This window comes from Pholis gunnellus, assembly GCF_910591455.1.
Source record: "Pholis gunnellus genome assembly, chromosome: 9".
Classification (NCBI taxonomy): Eukaryota; Metazoa; Chordata; class Actinopteri; order Perciformes; family Pholidae; genus Pholis; species Pholis gunnellus.
In genome coordinates, this window is record NC_136535.1 from 4,988,030 (window position 1) to 5,003,711 (window position 15,682).

The following is a 15,682-nucleotide window of genomic DNA, read 5'->3' on the forward strand; positions in this document are numbered from 1 at the left end:
CTTTGTTCGGTAACGTCACCATTCCCATAATATATTCGAATACGTTTAACGATTTAGCTAAACCAGGATGTCCATGGTAGTGAATCCTACAGCACAATGAAGCTACATCTAACGAGCCAATATTAACTAGCGTTAGCACTGCTAACGGAGCTGCTAACATTACCTGCTTTTGGTAAAATGGCCACTAGCAATATTTGAGGAAAATGAAGCGAAAAGTGGCCAAATTAAGACTCAGTCCGAACGAAGAAGCTCGGATAATACGAGAGGAACATGAACGGAGGAGAAAATTACGAATACAGCAGGTAAGCTAATGTTAGTGGTGTTACTAACCGAACAAGTTAATTTCAGTGATGTCTCTGCTTTCTGCTTCACTTCATGTCCACGATTTCTGCATGAATACAGCTTCTTACTGTATAATGGGAAGGATGTTTCATTAATAAAAATTGCCTATGACTTAAGCCAGGCTAATAAAATAGAAAACAATGTAAACACCCGTAGTGGTTACTGACAGAGAAACCCACAGTACATAACTAAAAATCTGAATTATAACCAGCTTTATTTGTATGTTTGTGTATATATCAGAATCATAAGCATATGTTCTCTCTTCATATGTCACTTAGCACAAAAAAAGAAGAAGAAAGAAACAGAAATACAGAAATCTGACCGTAAAAAGAGATCAAAAGATCAATTCAAATGTATAATATGTGAGTGGATTACAGTTTGCCAGAAGTTCTCTTCTGTTATGGTTCTGGTACTGGTGTAGGTCATTTGTGCTGTGATATGTTGCAACATGCATTCTGTGGCAGTGAACATCACAGATTTGTCCTACCATTATCTTCACTAGTTCTTAAAGCAGGCTTGACTGAGGCTGCTGTGATGAAACAGCTTTGTCCTGGTTCAATATGTTGGACTCATTTAAGACAGACTTTCTAAAATACGTTTGCCGTTTTTGACTTACCTTTATAAAATGACACCCCTCTGCGTAGATTTCAAAATCGTCTATTTTTTTAAGACTGAGTATGTATGTATATATATATATATCTTTGTGCATTGACTTCCAGGTGCGGGAGCAGCATAGGTGCATCTCGCTGCAGATCCGCCGAGAGGTTGAGCAGAGACGGCAACGTGAGCTGGAGCAGCTGGAGCAGCAGCTGAGGGAGGACTGGAAGCGACAGCAGAGGGAGAAACTCCACGCACTGCAGACGCTCTACCAGGAGAGCCTCCAGCTTGTCGGTCAGGGACACAGGAGTGCAAAAGAAAACGTAAGATGAATTTGGAGACACCGAAAGAGAGATTAACACCCGACCACAGAACGGCTGAAACCAAAATGTGAACAGAACAACACAATATAACAACCTCACAATAAGGGAAAGACTCTCAATCATTTAATTTTTGTTTAATTTTCATTTATCTGCACAAGGAACCTGACTTGGAAGCCATAGCTCAGAGGAAGGAGGAAAATCACGTGAAAGCAGAGGAGCGTTATCGGGAAGCCCTGAAGGAGCTTAAATCACAGAGGCTTCAAGATGACGAGAGGCAAAACCGGTACGCAGCCTTCACAAACTTTTACCCAAAAGACGTTTACATGTCGGGATTTAGTCAGCACTGACTGAACATTAAGTCTGTTCATTTGCTTGTCTGTAGACCCATCAATGCCAGGAAGAAGGCGCTACACGCAGAAAAGGAAAGATCAGCAAAAGTGGCCAGCCTCCCACCGCCTCTCCCCAACCCCATTCAGGTGCCGATCGGTGATGATAATGTTACTATTTTCCCGTTGACCCGACAAGCCAGCTGGACTTGCTGGCTGACTTTTAGACGTCACAGTAATAATTAATGTGCCAAATTGGAGTATGGATGTCACAGAATTAAGTTTGGGCAAAGTGATTCAGTACAGAAATGTGTCAGGTGACTTCATAATACCTGTTCACTTATCACGTATGTTTTGGATCAGGCTTGATATCTCTCTCTCCATCCTCCCAACACACAACTAAGCATTGCTACCAATCTGTCCTGTCCCGTTTACATAGTAAAAACACAAACTGTTCAAGTTGCACAGTTTAGGTTCTGGAAGGAGTCGAGGTAACATCGGCTTCTCTTGTTCCAGCAGAGCATCGATTCCAAGAAGCCGTGTGTAGTGAAGAAATCTGACGTGAGTGCCTTCGCCACCACGCATTACCACATGCCTGAGGGCACAGTGGACAGAGAGGCCGACACGAAGCAGGTGATACCTCCGATTATTGCACTTAACCCCATGGTTTGCTTGTCCTCCCTCCTGTCAAGAGTTGTCTAATCTGTGCATGTGCCTACAGCCTAATGCCCACCAGGGAGCTGAGCTGGAGGTGAGGAGACTGCAGGACTTACAGAGGGAGGAAAAGGGGAGGAGAGAGGAGCAGCTCGAGAAGGCTCGCCTTAGAGGGAAGGAGGCTCTGAGGAGGGAACATCTCGTCCAGGTACAACTTACCGGTTACTGAAATGAGCAGATACACACCAAAATGTGTATCAGAGAGATTATTTGCTCTCATGTAACTTAGCCTAACTTTTGCAAACACGGTTGACCGGCAGCAGGACAATAGCATTCACCACAGGAAGAAGACAAACCGCTTCATGTACAGCTTGTAGTGGTGTATATTACTGTGTTGACACGTTTGTCATCCAAAGTCCACGTGCAGTTCATCCTAAGAAAATGAGTCGATACTATGATAAAACATTTCCCCATAAACATGTTCAGTAGTCTTGCATCAGAGTGCAAGAATTGTTTAGGCTGTAAATATTAAGTGTGGGATTCTTTTCTTTTTTTTCTTCTTTTTTTTTGGAGCTGTAATTGAAATTGCAAAACATACATCAGCACAGGGGCAATCATACTTTATATGTTCTGCCGTCGACAGATTTTGAAAGTTGGTAACTTTGATCATTTTGGGAGAGGTAAAGAGTGCACGCAAGAGCAATGAAAAATATGTCAGGGGGAGACCCGAAAGAAAAGAAAAGAAAAATTTGCTCAGTTAAAACCACATGACAGGTTCAGTCACTTGACACCTCCACAAAATCTGTCCGTAAAAGGGTCTTACATATTTGACCCACTTGGTCCAGAATTGAGCGCTTTTTAAAAAACTGAATCTGGTTTTGATGGTCCCCTTCAGGATCGCGAGCGCTTGCTCGTTGAACTGGAGCACATGCAGCAGACGGACCTGCTGAGGAGGAGACAGCAGGTGTCCCAGATGCCCGCTCAGATCTTCCAGCCTCTCCTAAAGAGACAGGAGATGAGGGAGGACTTCCAGAGGGAGATGGAGTTTGCCTTTGAGGACATGTACACCGGAGAGAGGAGTAAGGACAGTTCAGTAGTATTTAGCTTTGAATGTGTTTTGTAGCAAATAGTCACAAAACTAACTACGTCATCGGATTCCAGTGAATCATTCTGATGTCGCCAGAAGGTGTCACTCTTGTTAATACAGTTTCTTAAATCGTCATTGCATTGAGCTTTATTTGTATATTCGCGCAGCAAAATAGCCTCTGTGCTTTGGTGGGCGATACCGCGTACAGGTACAGTTATACTGGAGCCTTGTTGAACCTCGCCTGTGTCTGATCCCAGGGGTCAAAGGTGACCTGGTGGTCCAGCTGGTACCCGAGCCTCTGCCAGCTCTGTCCACAGGCAGCCAGGACCAAGAGCTGGACGTCTCAATGGATGGAATCGCCACACAAGGAGCAGCAACAACACAACATGGTGCTGAGCTGGAATTATCTGATCACAGTGAGGAGAAGCACCAGATACACATGAAACATTTATTCATTTTGAAGGGTTGTTACCAAATTGTTAAAAAAGGCTGTTTACACAAAATCAATACATAGATCTTGGTTTACTGCAATAGATGATAAGAATTATGTAAATTGTCCAGTCAAGGACAAGCATCTTGAACAAGACCAGGAGGTTACCCAGCCAGAACTGCATTCAGAGGTTTTTCTGTACTTGCAGCAGAGTCCTCCAAACCTGCTCCCAGACAGGGTTTGAAGAAACTCCTGGATCGCATCAGGGGCCAGAGGAACCAGAGGAACCAGTGGACTGACCACGACAGTCGCGGCCCTGCAGCCGATTCACCGATCGCCGTCACCGACCAGATCCCCGAGCGGGACACGACCATCGACACGGGCTCTCTGTCCAGCGAGGAGAAAAGCCTCCCGCTGCCCACGGAGCTCCCTGAGCCCGTCCACTCACCGCCAGGTAGGTCATTCACTGTCAACTGTAGCAAGGTGCATCTAGAAGACCGAGCACAATGTGATGAAAACATTCTATTTTGATATTTAAAGAACTTGAGATTTCTTCTTTCATTGTTTTTATATTTTTCCCCTATTTACACTCATTTATTTGGGCGAGCTCTTAATTAATAGTGATTTGTATTATACGAGGTAATTGTCTTGATAAACGAGCTTTATTTGATGTGCTCTATGCTCACATTTTTTATCTAATACATTAAAAAAAACTTTCATTTAATGTATTAATGTTAACATTGGTGGAATGTAATTAAGTACATTTACTCAAGTATTTCCATTTTCTGCTACTTTATCTCAGCGGGAAAATATTGTAGTTTTTACTACATTTATTTTAATAACTTATGTTACTTTGCTGATTCCAATAATACAAAATAGAATCAACTAATACATTCATATGTATTATAATAGATTAAACTACCCAGCGGTATACAAAGTAATTAAAATGAGCCACAGCTTTACCAGCTGCAACATTAAAGCATGAATAATTAACTAAATAACTTATTCTGTATGATGAGTCGCACTACTTTTATAGTTGGAAGCCTGCTTTAAAGTGTTGATGCTAATACTTTTGTACTTCTACTAGAGTAATATTGAACTTCAACTTCAACTTCAACTATTTTAAAATTTGAATTCTATGTTCAAAGTGCCGTCTACTACTGGGCTCCAGAGTTCTAGCACCTGTTTTTGTCTTTTAGGTTTTTCATTCATTCTTCTCAAATTTGAGATCTGCTCCTGTTTAGTTTTCCAAATATAAATCCCACTACAGCCAAACAATTCACAGTATTAAGTTGTTGTGAGATAATAATCATTTAGTGTTTTTCTTCTATTTAATTCGCCCAGCGCTGGAGACAACGGAGAGGTCATCTGCAGCGGATCCTCCACTTCCTGATGTACTTACAAGCAGAGTCCAAGAGTTTGAAGAAGAACGAAAGAGACGGGTACATGTTGATTCCTATTTAATATGATACAATGCAGGAAGTGCCTCTAAACTCTGCACACGTAGGCAGGAGCAGGTGATCCGACAGGTTTAAAAGCTTCTCCTCATGTGACAGTTGTTAGATCACATTTAAGTTGATCACATCTCATATTGATAGAAGTCAGTCTGTGTTCACTGTTTAAAATAATCCAAAATCTGGTTCTGTAAATGTAAAAGTAAATGCAGTTGAGCATAATGGAGGCTGGTGGACGTTGCATCTCCACCCAGCAGAGGAACACACGATCTGGGTTGGCTGGCAATTCCTGCGGAGAAGGGTGATCCTCTGAAGACTGCGTTTTACTATTCGGTCAACTGCAAAGTCTCAACTTGCTAGCTGATGCCTCAAATCTTATATTCCCCTCTACTTTCACTGGATATCCGGTCAATATCCAGTGAAAGTTTGCTGTTTTTAAACCTTGTTTTTTTGTTTTTCTTCAGGAAGAGGAGCTCGACAGGGAGAAGCAGCAGCAGGTGGTTTTGCTCCAGGAGCTGGAAGAGCAGAAAGCCAAATTGGAGCAAATGCTGCTCGAGGCCCAGCAGGAGAGAGAAGACCTGAAGGCTGTTGTGACCCAGGACAAACCCATCAACCAACCAGAAGTACATGTCCATGACCAGGAAGTCACCTCACTCACTCCTGGTGCAGCCACTGAGGTAGGCCTCTCGATATTCCTGTCAACTTCCAGTTTTTACAGGTGTTGGGGGACTTCCTTTAAGATACCCTTTGTAAAGTGTGGTCAGTGTAGTACAGTTACTTCAATGAGGAATAATTGCTGCCTCTGCACTCTACAGCTGGTGCCCCCTGCAGGTGAAGAACACACCAGACGGATTAAAGAGTACCAACAGCGGCTGCTGGAACAAACCCGGTGTGTTTTAAAGCCTGAAATTAAGCCACTTTATTGTGGTAACACACGTCTTCAGAGGATCTAAGTATACATTGTGAAAGCCTCTTGAGGCCGTGATAAAATTGACTTTTATTCCTCTGACCACATTTTCATTTTTAGGATTCACCAGAGGTCCGTGGAGGTGGCTCGCCAGCGCCTGGAGGAATACCAGCGAGCTCTACGGATACGTTACAACATGACCGCCACGTCGCCGGCCGTCGTGCCTTTGGGCCTCGTTCATCCTCCTCTGCACAGTTCTCATTCTGCTCATCTCCCAGCTCCCCCGCAGCTCCCTACGACCCCTGCTGCGCCCGCATACATCCACGCCAAACGGCAAACCCCTGCGGAGGTTCCCACAGGAGAGTCCGACGTGTCGGCTCTACCCTCACGACTTCCGGGCGTGAGTGTTGGCTCCAGGCTGGTGCTGCCGGATGAAGTTGGATCTTTTTCGAGCGATCCGAGGAACCGGAGACCGGATGTCACCGCTTGGCTGACCGACAACATAATGGAGAGAGTGACGGAGCACCTTCCAGAAAGAGTGAGACCCTCCTCCGAGCCACCGTCTTACAAACGGTTCCCAGCGCCTCATTCAGCCAGCGTCTCGCCTCAGCCGGCCTCTGATCCCATCCAAGCCACAAGCCCGCGCATCACAGATGGAGCACCGTCGGGTGAGCGAGGGCCCACGCCACATGGCTCCCTGCGGACCGGGTCCCCGAGCTCCGGGGAGGACGATGACGACATGGAGAGGCAGAGACGAGAGTTGTTAGAGGTCCAGAGACGGGTGCTGGAGCAGAGGGAGGCTGTGGCTCTTCAGCAGAGGCGGCAAGAAGACGAGCGGCAGAGACAGGAAGAGCAGCGACGGAGACAGGAAGCGGAGATGGAGCAGATGAGGCGGCAAAAAGAGACGCTGCAGGCTCTGATTCATACTGAAGAACAAGTAAGTCGGGGAACATTTACCGCCCTGGTGTTCTTGTTGCAGTGTAGTAGACAAATCAGTTTTTCTACACAAATTTAATCAAAATAATTTTTTTTACACTGAGCGATGATGTGAAATTACCATAACCTGAAGTGTATTTATTATAAAATACCCTTTGTGATGGTTTCTACACTTGAACTGAGCTCAGTGAGGTAAAACAACGTTCCTGATGCATTTTCCTCACCCACAGCTGGTTCCAGAAGCTGCTGGTGAAGTGTTGGTTTCAGAGGACATCGGTCAGACCCGCCTCAAATTACTGGCGTCCCTGCTGAGAGCTATAGAGGAGTCTAACGGAGGAACTTTAGCTCACTTAGAAGACCCTAAGGAGAAAGACGGCTCCCCTTCACAACCGCCATCTAACAGTGGTGAGACGGGTAAATTAGACGGCAGACAGTTTTGTTTTTTCACATATTTTCCATTTAACTGCAGGATGGAAACATTTTTGCACTTAATTTATTTATTTGTCCCTTTCTGTTTTGATAGGTATTAATTATCAAAATCTATTGGATGGATTTACACATTTTCCATTAAATTCCAACTCATTAAACATATCTTGTTTTTAATTAAAGATGATTTTAAAATTTTCCATTTAGATCTCATCGGTCAGAGCGACGTTCCTGCCGGACCTGCCCCGGCGCCAGTCTTCCCCTCGGGACTCTTCCCCCCTCCTCCTCGAGCAGCGAAGCCCCCGGTGACCCGTGTCAGGCTGGGCGCCATGGAGATGATGACGGAGCAACACGAGCTCAGTGCCATTCAAGAGGTGGAGACACCGGTCAACTCCAGCCAAGTCGCCGGTGAGCTCAGCCCCAGAAACGCAAGACTGTTTTCATCACAGGCCCACGCCACGTGACAAGCTATTGAGAGGTGATTATCATTCGATTGGTTTGTCGATGTTTCCCACCCACAGGCCCGGAGGATCGTGTGACAGTCCCCTCTCCCGCTCTGGGCTGGGATCGGCTGGAGGATTCTGGATCGTCCATGTCCTCTGACAGGACCCCGCAGGCACCCTCTTGGTCCAGCAGTGGCCAGCGGACGGCTGAACGATCAACCAGCTCTGGGACAAGCTCGGGAGGAGTCTGGAGAAAGAGGCTGCTGATGGGAGCAGAGACGTCTCCAGAATCCTCAGGGTCTGGTATGTAGAGGACAGGTGAAGAATGATGAGATGAAGACTACGGATGGGAGGAACAATTTTTAGTATTTGATCAGAAAATAAAGCCATTTCCTCTCGGGTTGGAACGCTGTTTTCCAGATTCAGTCCTGAGGATGACCTCACCGTTTTCCTCTGACTCTGGGAGAGGAGCCGACTACTCTGGTCCTGCGGTCACAAGCAACAGACCCTCCACAGAGGTAACCGATCCTGCTGAAGATGTACGCAACTTGGCACTGGCTCTTTATTCTCTTTCAAGTCATAAACCTCGTGGCAAACATTTTGCAGCAGACACTGATGAGAAAGTTACAAGGTGAAGGAACAGTTTTGATCAGAATGCAGTGAAAAAGCATCTGCCTGACATTTCTGTCAGTGTCACGCACCTGGGACGTTGCGGTTATACGGCGTGCGCTGTAACCACTCGGCTACCGAGGCGCTCCGTTTACCGCATTCCTAATACACTCTGAGGTTCACGTGCTGTGGATCGATGATGAAAGATAGCCAAATCTGAATGCTAGAGACATATCTGCCTCAGCTTCTGATTATGCTTGAGAAGCTTTTACTTTGTGTGTCAACCTTTGTCTTTTATGGAGTGAATGTGTATGTAAGTGTGTGTGTGTCTAGATGTTGTGTGTTGTTTGTGTTCACAGAGCGATGATGTGAATTTTACCTGGACCTAAAGTGTATTTAATGTAAATACATTTCATGAGGGCTTCTACACTTGAACTGAGCTCAGTGTGTTTGTGTGTCTTTGCGCGTGTGTGTGTGCGTGTGTGTGTGTGTGCGTGTGTGCGTGTGTGTGTGTGTCTAGATGTTGTGTGTTGTTTCTGTACACCGAGCGATGATGTGAATTTTACCTGGACCTAAAGTGTATTTAATGTAAATACATTTCATGAGGGCTTCTACACTTGAACTGAGCTCAGTGAGTCTGTGTGCATGTACGTGTGTCTCAAATCGTTCTTTTTTTTATCTCCTTTTAACACATTTATTTTGTCTGCACGTGTCAGTCTGCACATAGGACTCCAGATTCTGACTGCCTCTCCTCCACCACCATCTCCACCGGCAGCTACATCACCACCGATCCTGAGCTCAACGTGGACGCCGGTGAGGGACAGCATGTGGCTTGTTGGGATGTTTTTGTAACGGTTGTATGAGGTACTTAACCGTAGTCAGTGTATTCTACAGTAGAAACAGACAGGAGTACCAACACGGGAGCAAGGCAATGTACCGCTGTTGACTGCAGCAGCAGCAAAACGTATTTTAAACGCCTAGAAACAGAGAGACTGGTAGACCAGTAGTTCCTGTGTTTTTGTCAAAGGGAGTCTGGTGGCTTTGAAGAAAGCATAGCTGGACTTAACGGCTTCAGTTCCCCGTCCTACAGGGCCGTCTGACGATGAGGTAAAGCGGAGAAAATATTCTAAATACAGTGTACACAAAAGCTTTTTTTTTTTTTTTTAAGGTTTGTAAAATACATTTAGCTGTTTGTCCAGTCCACAGCAGTACATTGCTTTGCTCCCGTGCTGGTACTCTGTCTGTTTCTACTGTAGGTATACTGCACTGCCTATGGATAAGTGCCTTACTCGTATAACCCCACTGTCCCTTTTTTAAGTTCTCTTTATAATCCAGACAACATGCTGGTTGTGTTTCTAACTCTATGACAGCCTAAATCTGTTTTCCTCTCTCTCCCCCCTCTTCTTCATTAGATAAATCCTCGCCACTCAGACATTTTGCAAAACCCGGACAAGGAGCAGATTCACTCGACATCTCCTCCTCGCCGTCCGCTCAAAGCTCCTGTATCAAGGACAGCTTGGCTGCAGGCCGTCCCGGTCTGGCTGCGGACTCTCTGTTTAACGACAGCAGCATCCAGAACATTATAGACAGATACACGAGGGAGCTTAACATCTCCCTCGGCGCCGCTGGCAAAACCACAGGTATGCTACAAATGTATTTCAAGAATATCGTCTCGCTCTCTCTTTCTTTTTCTTTTGGATTTGAATGAAAGCAACCCAAGGCACACTTCATCCTGCTGTGTCTCCTGTCTTTTTTTTATGCCGAGGGGCAAGACAAAGTGTCTGTGTTTGACATGAGAATGGGCAGCAGACCCTGCTTATTGGTGGGGAAATAAACAGCTAAATAAATAAAAGAGAAAACACAAGCGGGGGCAGGATCTGTTTACATCCCGACACCGCTACACACTTCTAGTGGGTAACGCGTGATTATTTTTAGATTAGTCTATAAATTGTTTTTTTAAGGTTGAGCAATATAAGTTAAAGGGATAGCGACCATCCAAATCTGAATTTTTCAATTGCCACAAACCTGTTTTAGTTTGAACAGGCCAAACTCAGTGATAGCACATGAATCATTATTTCGTCTCAGGACGCTGCTTCACGTTAGTCTTGTTTCCTCTCTTGTCGGTCCGCAGACAGCGAAGGCTCATTCGTGGAGGAACCCGGCTCTTCGGTTTCCCAGCAGGCTTCGGTTCGAGTCCCGGAGAGGAGCGGGGAGGATGAAAGCTCTACGGCTCTTCCCTCGGACACAGGAGCACAGAGGAGTGGCCTGGTCAGTGACTCACAATCCACAATAGCTATTTTGCAGTATAAATATTTTGCTGTAAAAAAAATAAAAATACCCACCAATTCACTGATTTGTTTTTCCTACAGGATTGGCACAATACAGTCAATCCGATCCCGGATCACTTCTCAGGAGAGGACCCGTCATTGGCCGAGGACCAGGACCAGGACTCCTTCAGACCTCTGATCGGCCAGCTGGCGGACCAGTCGTCCTGTCTCGCCGATGACCAGAGGGCCTCGGCCATGGAGCAGCTGGTCGGTCAACCGTCCGCTCACTCGTCCATGATCGGTCAGCTGCCAGGCCCGCCGGTTTCGGTGAGCTTTGATCACGGCGGATGGGATTCCACTCTGAGTCGGATGATCGGTCGACTCTCCCATCAGTCCAGCTCTCACTGGCTGAGCGGCGGGCAGGACTTTTACGCCGGCCAGCTGACGGGTCGGATGGAGTCAGAGCAGTCGACCACGTGGCTGGATGGAGGTCTGGAGGAGAGCCGGATGAGGCCGCTGGTTGCGGAGCTGGATGAGTCCGCTGGCCAGCACAGTGGAAGCTCAGGTAGGAGTGTGTGGGGTAACTGGAACGGGTTGTAAGGTTTTCAATTGACTTGACGACTTCCATAATATTTATTTGTAATGGCTATTTGTCATCTTTGCAATGTTTTATTGTTAAACAATTAATGCTAAATAGAAATTAATGAACAATCTTACATTTTTTTTATTTAAAAAAACCATTTGGTGTCGGAATGACTTCAGACACCAAATGTTTTGTTTGCATTTGACATAGTTTTGACCCCATAATAATGTTGGGCAATAATTTAATATGATTTATTGTCTTTTAATGAAATCGTATAACGACATATAGTGATTCGCAATTACATATTCTAAATTGATAACATTCTGATTAAACCTTTTCAGAAAATCTAATCTGTTGAAATCTGTTAAATCAAACTATTTCCTTAATCTGATTACTCTGTGATTGTGTGCATATATGTACACGTATTCAGATTCAAACTTCCATTTAGCTGACGTCCCCTCAGTGTTACATGACAGGAGAGAATACTGTTGAACTTGGATGTAGTCTTCAGTGATCCTCCGTCATTACTGAACTCTATGTACTAAACAAAACATCTCAGTAAAGAACGTTCTACAAGATAAAAGCATGAAAGACCATTCAGACATATAGTCGTCCTCTCAGACAGCTGACTGGACACAATCAAACATCTGTATCAGGAGATTCGTAGCTTCTTTTTTTTTTGCAGTGTATGTCTGTGCTCATCCATTTCCTCTTGGTACGAAAAAAAAAGTAGTTTGTCATCAACTCATCTGCTGTTTTGCAGATGAGAGAACCCACGTGGATCTTGGTGTCTCTACTGAAGCCAGTGTGCCGTCGTTGCCTCCAGAAGCCTCGTCACACGGGGCCTCGGTCCCTGGTGTGAATCCACATCACCAGCCAGAGCAGAACCAAACCCGTCCAATGAACCTGGACCCAGAGAGGACTGAAGGTGAGGTTCAACATGTTCAAGCAGTTACAGTGAGTTGTAAAACAATCTTCTGGTGTGTTTTTGTTGGTGTATTACGATCACGCACATTATGTATATTATAGTCTGTTTGTAGCTCAAGTCAAAGTTTGAGTTCGGAAACTTGAGGCAAAAAGAGTATAATGAGTTCCTTCTACTGCTGATTTTTTTAAGCAACTTCAGCCATTTCTATTAATTATTTTACATATTTGCTGTTATTGTTCAGCGTTTTACTTATTTTTTTATGAGCAGCGTCTTTTTCAATTGTTCCCGATAAGGAGAAGGCGTATGTGGCTGCCCAGCACCTTTTTTTTTTTTTTTTTTCAAAGTACATTCTTTAAACTTTTTAGAAAGCCTTGCGTAGTTAGAAACATGGTGTGCTTAATGTTCATGTTTATCTCCATCTTCAGTGTTTTCAGACTCATTCCACCCGTTGCTGGCTGAGGTCACCCACAACGAAACGGCAGACCCCTCCATGACCTTTCACCTGCCCGAACACGAAGTGCCTACGTCCCCTGAGGGCCAGCAACACGGTGTTTCCACATCTTCCGAGGAGTTTGAAACGGATGAGTCCGAGCCGTCCCCTGAGCACCTCAGAGCGGAGGAGCCGTCCAGCTGCGCGGCAGCTTCCCCCGCCTCGCACGAATCCTTCTCCCAGCTCATCACCTCCCACTGCCGCCCCCATGAATCCATCCTCGTGCTGTCTCCCGACACGAGGACGGACGAGGAGCCAACAGCTCTGAGCTTGTCACGTTTAACAATGTGTGACGACATGCCAGAGGGAGCTCGAGCAGACAGAAACCGCGTCTGTCCTTTCTCAGATAGGATATTGGTACGATTGGTTTTTTTGTTCACTAAAGCATCATCCTTCAGACATTAACTGACTATTGCAGTGCCCATAAAGGCAACACCTGCCCAGTCAGAGCTTCGGCTGCAGGATGTTAATTGTATAGTAGAAGGTCAGATTATTTTGGAAAATGTCAGTTTCTGTTATGTTGTTAAACCTTGTTATCCTTATTTCTTTAGAATCTGTGTGCAATGTCATGGGCTGAGTTGCGTGCTTGTCATCCCTCCCTGTCCACCAGGAAGCTGCCGGTGAGAAGGGGATCCTGGAGCAGTCGGAGATAACACTAGTGAGCCTGACCGACACCACGCTGCAGGACCAAGACACGACCGTCGCTGAGGAAGAGCGAACGTGGGAAGATGAACATCCTGACGGAGTGAGGGAAGAGGGACAGCAAGCCCAAGAGACAGAGGTGACTGTCTACACATGTCTTTGACTTCAGCAGGCATGAGTCTTTCTGATCTCTGAACACAAACCTCGTCTCTTCTAGCGGTCTGAATCCACGTTGTCACAGGATGGGACTGCAGAGGACGAGAACCACACACACCCAGGTACAGTTACAGTCTGAACGTTAGATGTTACTTACAGTCGTAAAATATATATATATATATATATATATATATATATATATATATATATATATATATATTTTTTTTTTAGCATCCTTATTTCAGTGAGAACATTGTAAATTTGGGAAACACTTCCTGTCCCTAGATCCAGTGCCGCTCCTGGAGTTTCAGTGGGGTCCCAGCAGAGACCTGCAGGAGGTCCACCAGCAGAGGCGCAGAGCGCTGCTCCAGAGATCGTCCCGCAGGGTGGAGGAAATCAAGGCCAAGGGGGCTCTTGCCAAGGTTCAACCTGAGATCTTGGCTCCATCTGAAGCCAGAGAGCCGTCTATAGCTAAGGAATCTAAACCGGTCCCCAGTAAGGCAAAGACCAAGTCAGAAACTCAACATAAGACTAATACCAAGTCAAAGGGGGGACAGGCTGAGCCGCATCAAACCACTGAGAAATCTGGCTCCATTGAGCAGAAAAAGCCCCAGCTTCTCCCTCCAGGTATCTTAACTTTATTCCATTTCACACTTCTATTATATATATATAATTTTTTACTATTATCTTAAGTAAGTCCTTAGGTTGTATGGAGGCAAACAGACATGCATCCTGAGAGTGCATTGAAACCCATAGAAAATAATGGAGAATGTTTTCACTGTGGAGAGCAGGGTCGTCCTTCAATCAGAAGATCCCCGGCTCCGCTGGTCGCATGTCGATGTGTCCTTGAGCAAGACACTTAACCCCAAAATTGCTCCCGTAGCTGTGCCTACGGTGTGTGTGTGTGTGTGAATGAGTTAGTCTGATAGGCAGGTGTCACTTAGCACCTGCCATCAGTGTGTGAATGATGACAAGTAGTGTGAAAGTGCTTTGAGTGGTCGGAAAGACTAGAAACACAAGTACAGTCCATTTACCATCCATAGGAGCCCTTTGCATGTGTGCACTGACAATAATACTACAAGGAGCAAAATCAAGTATTTGGGTTCTATGAACTTCAACGGGATCATTATCAAAGTTAATAATCCCTCACCCGTCACCTACATGCCCGGCCTGGTGACATATTAGAAGGTTAATCATTGGGATGGCTTTTTTGAGTGAAATTACCCCTTACGTTTAATCTGAAGTCCTTTTGTAAAGTGGTCTGCAGTAATCTGTGTAAAGACTTTAATTTGTCTGTGTTCCCTCAGTGAGGGATCCCAGGGTTCAACAGGTGGTCGAGGTGAAGAGCTGCACACCGGAGCAAAGGAAACGGGATGTTTCTGAAATGCACCAGAGAACTCTGAGGTACCGCTGCAATGTTATCAACTCTGAACCTTTACACACAGCCTGTGGAGTAAATGTTGCTTATACTACTCTTACAATTTATTTGAAGGGTTAAATGTATAATTAATATGCAACAATTTCCTCAACACTATGGATAGACTAATGTGTATCTACAGAGACCCTGCTCTCTGCCCCTCTCTCCCACTCGGAGAGGACTTAACTTTGAACGCTGTGTTTCCAAACAGCAACCGACAATGAGACTACATATATCTGTGAAAACCTAATATGTGATTACTTGCAAAAACAAACGACGCCGTGTCTCTGTTTGTGCAGACTGTATGAGCAGCTGGAGGAGGTGAAGCGTCAGAAAGCCATCAGGAGCAGACAGCAAGCTTCTGCAACCAACAGACTGAAGGCCAAAGAGTTCCACAAGGTAACTCTTGAATTCTGAGCGTTTGAGAAAATATGTTTTTAAACACTATGTGCTTCTTCAGAACTGCGAGCACAGTGTTGCTGTTCGCTGCCTGAATACTTTCTACAAATCTCTTCACAGAAAACCTTACAGAAGCTCCGGGCCAAGCAGACTTTGAATGTGTCCTAGTTCTACTTTTGTAAATACATTTGTAAAGTTGTTTTATCAATAAAGCCTTTTTAAGTTATTTGAATCCACTTTTTGCACCTGTTATTTTATGAATTGAT

General features: G+C 45.2%; 1 protein-coding gene across 3 annotated transcripts; it reads left to right on the plus strand.

Annotated features, from left to right (window-relative positions):
* The first annotated feature begins 70 nt into the window (after positions 1 to 70).
* cep295 (centrosomal protein 295) lies at positions 71 to 15,651 on the plus strand. 3 transcript variants are annotated; one of them, XM_079166826.1, is made up of 29 exons: positions 71 to 302; positions 1,062 to 1,262; positions 1,421 to 1,545; positions 1,645 to 1,738; positions 2,105 to 2,221; positions 2,310 to 2,450; positions 3,138 to 3,321; positions 3,587 to 3,745; positions 3,968 to 4,213; positions 5,104 to 5,201; positions 5,678 to 5,890; positions 6,029 to 6,102; positions 6,241 to 7,057; positions 7,287 to 7,470; positions 7,690 to 7,890; positions 8,004 to 8,228; positions 8,346 to 8,443; positions 9,251 to 9,347; positions 9,947 to 10,174; positions 10,666 to 10,802; positions 10,904 to 11,366; positions 12,148 to 12,312; positions 12,738 to 13,159; positions 13,413 to 13,583; positions 13,662 to 13,722; positions 13,886 to 14,227; positions 14,908 to 15,004; positions 15,317 to 15,416; positions 15,537 to 15,651. In XM_079166826.1, exons 1-29 carry the CDS (start codon positions 204 to 206, stop codon positions 15,582 to 15,584), a joined length of 5,607 nt encoding a protein of 1,868 aa, XP_079022952.1. In that variant the 5' UTR covers positions 71 to 203; the 3' UTR covers positions 15,585 to 15,651. The 3 variants fall into 3 exon arrangements, with proteins under 3 accessions (XP_079022952.1, XP_079022954.1, XP_079022953.1); XM_079166828.1 differs by having other exon boundaries at positions 7,287 to 7,461; XM_079166827.1 differs by having other exon boundaries at positions 2,108 to 2,221.
* Positions 15,652 to 15,682: the final 31 nt, after the last annotated feature.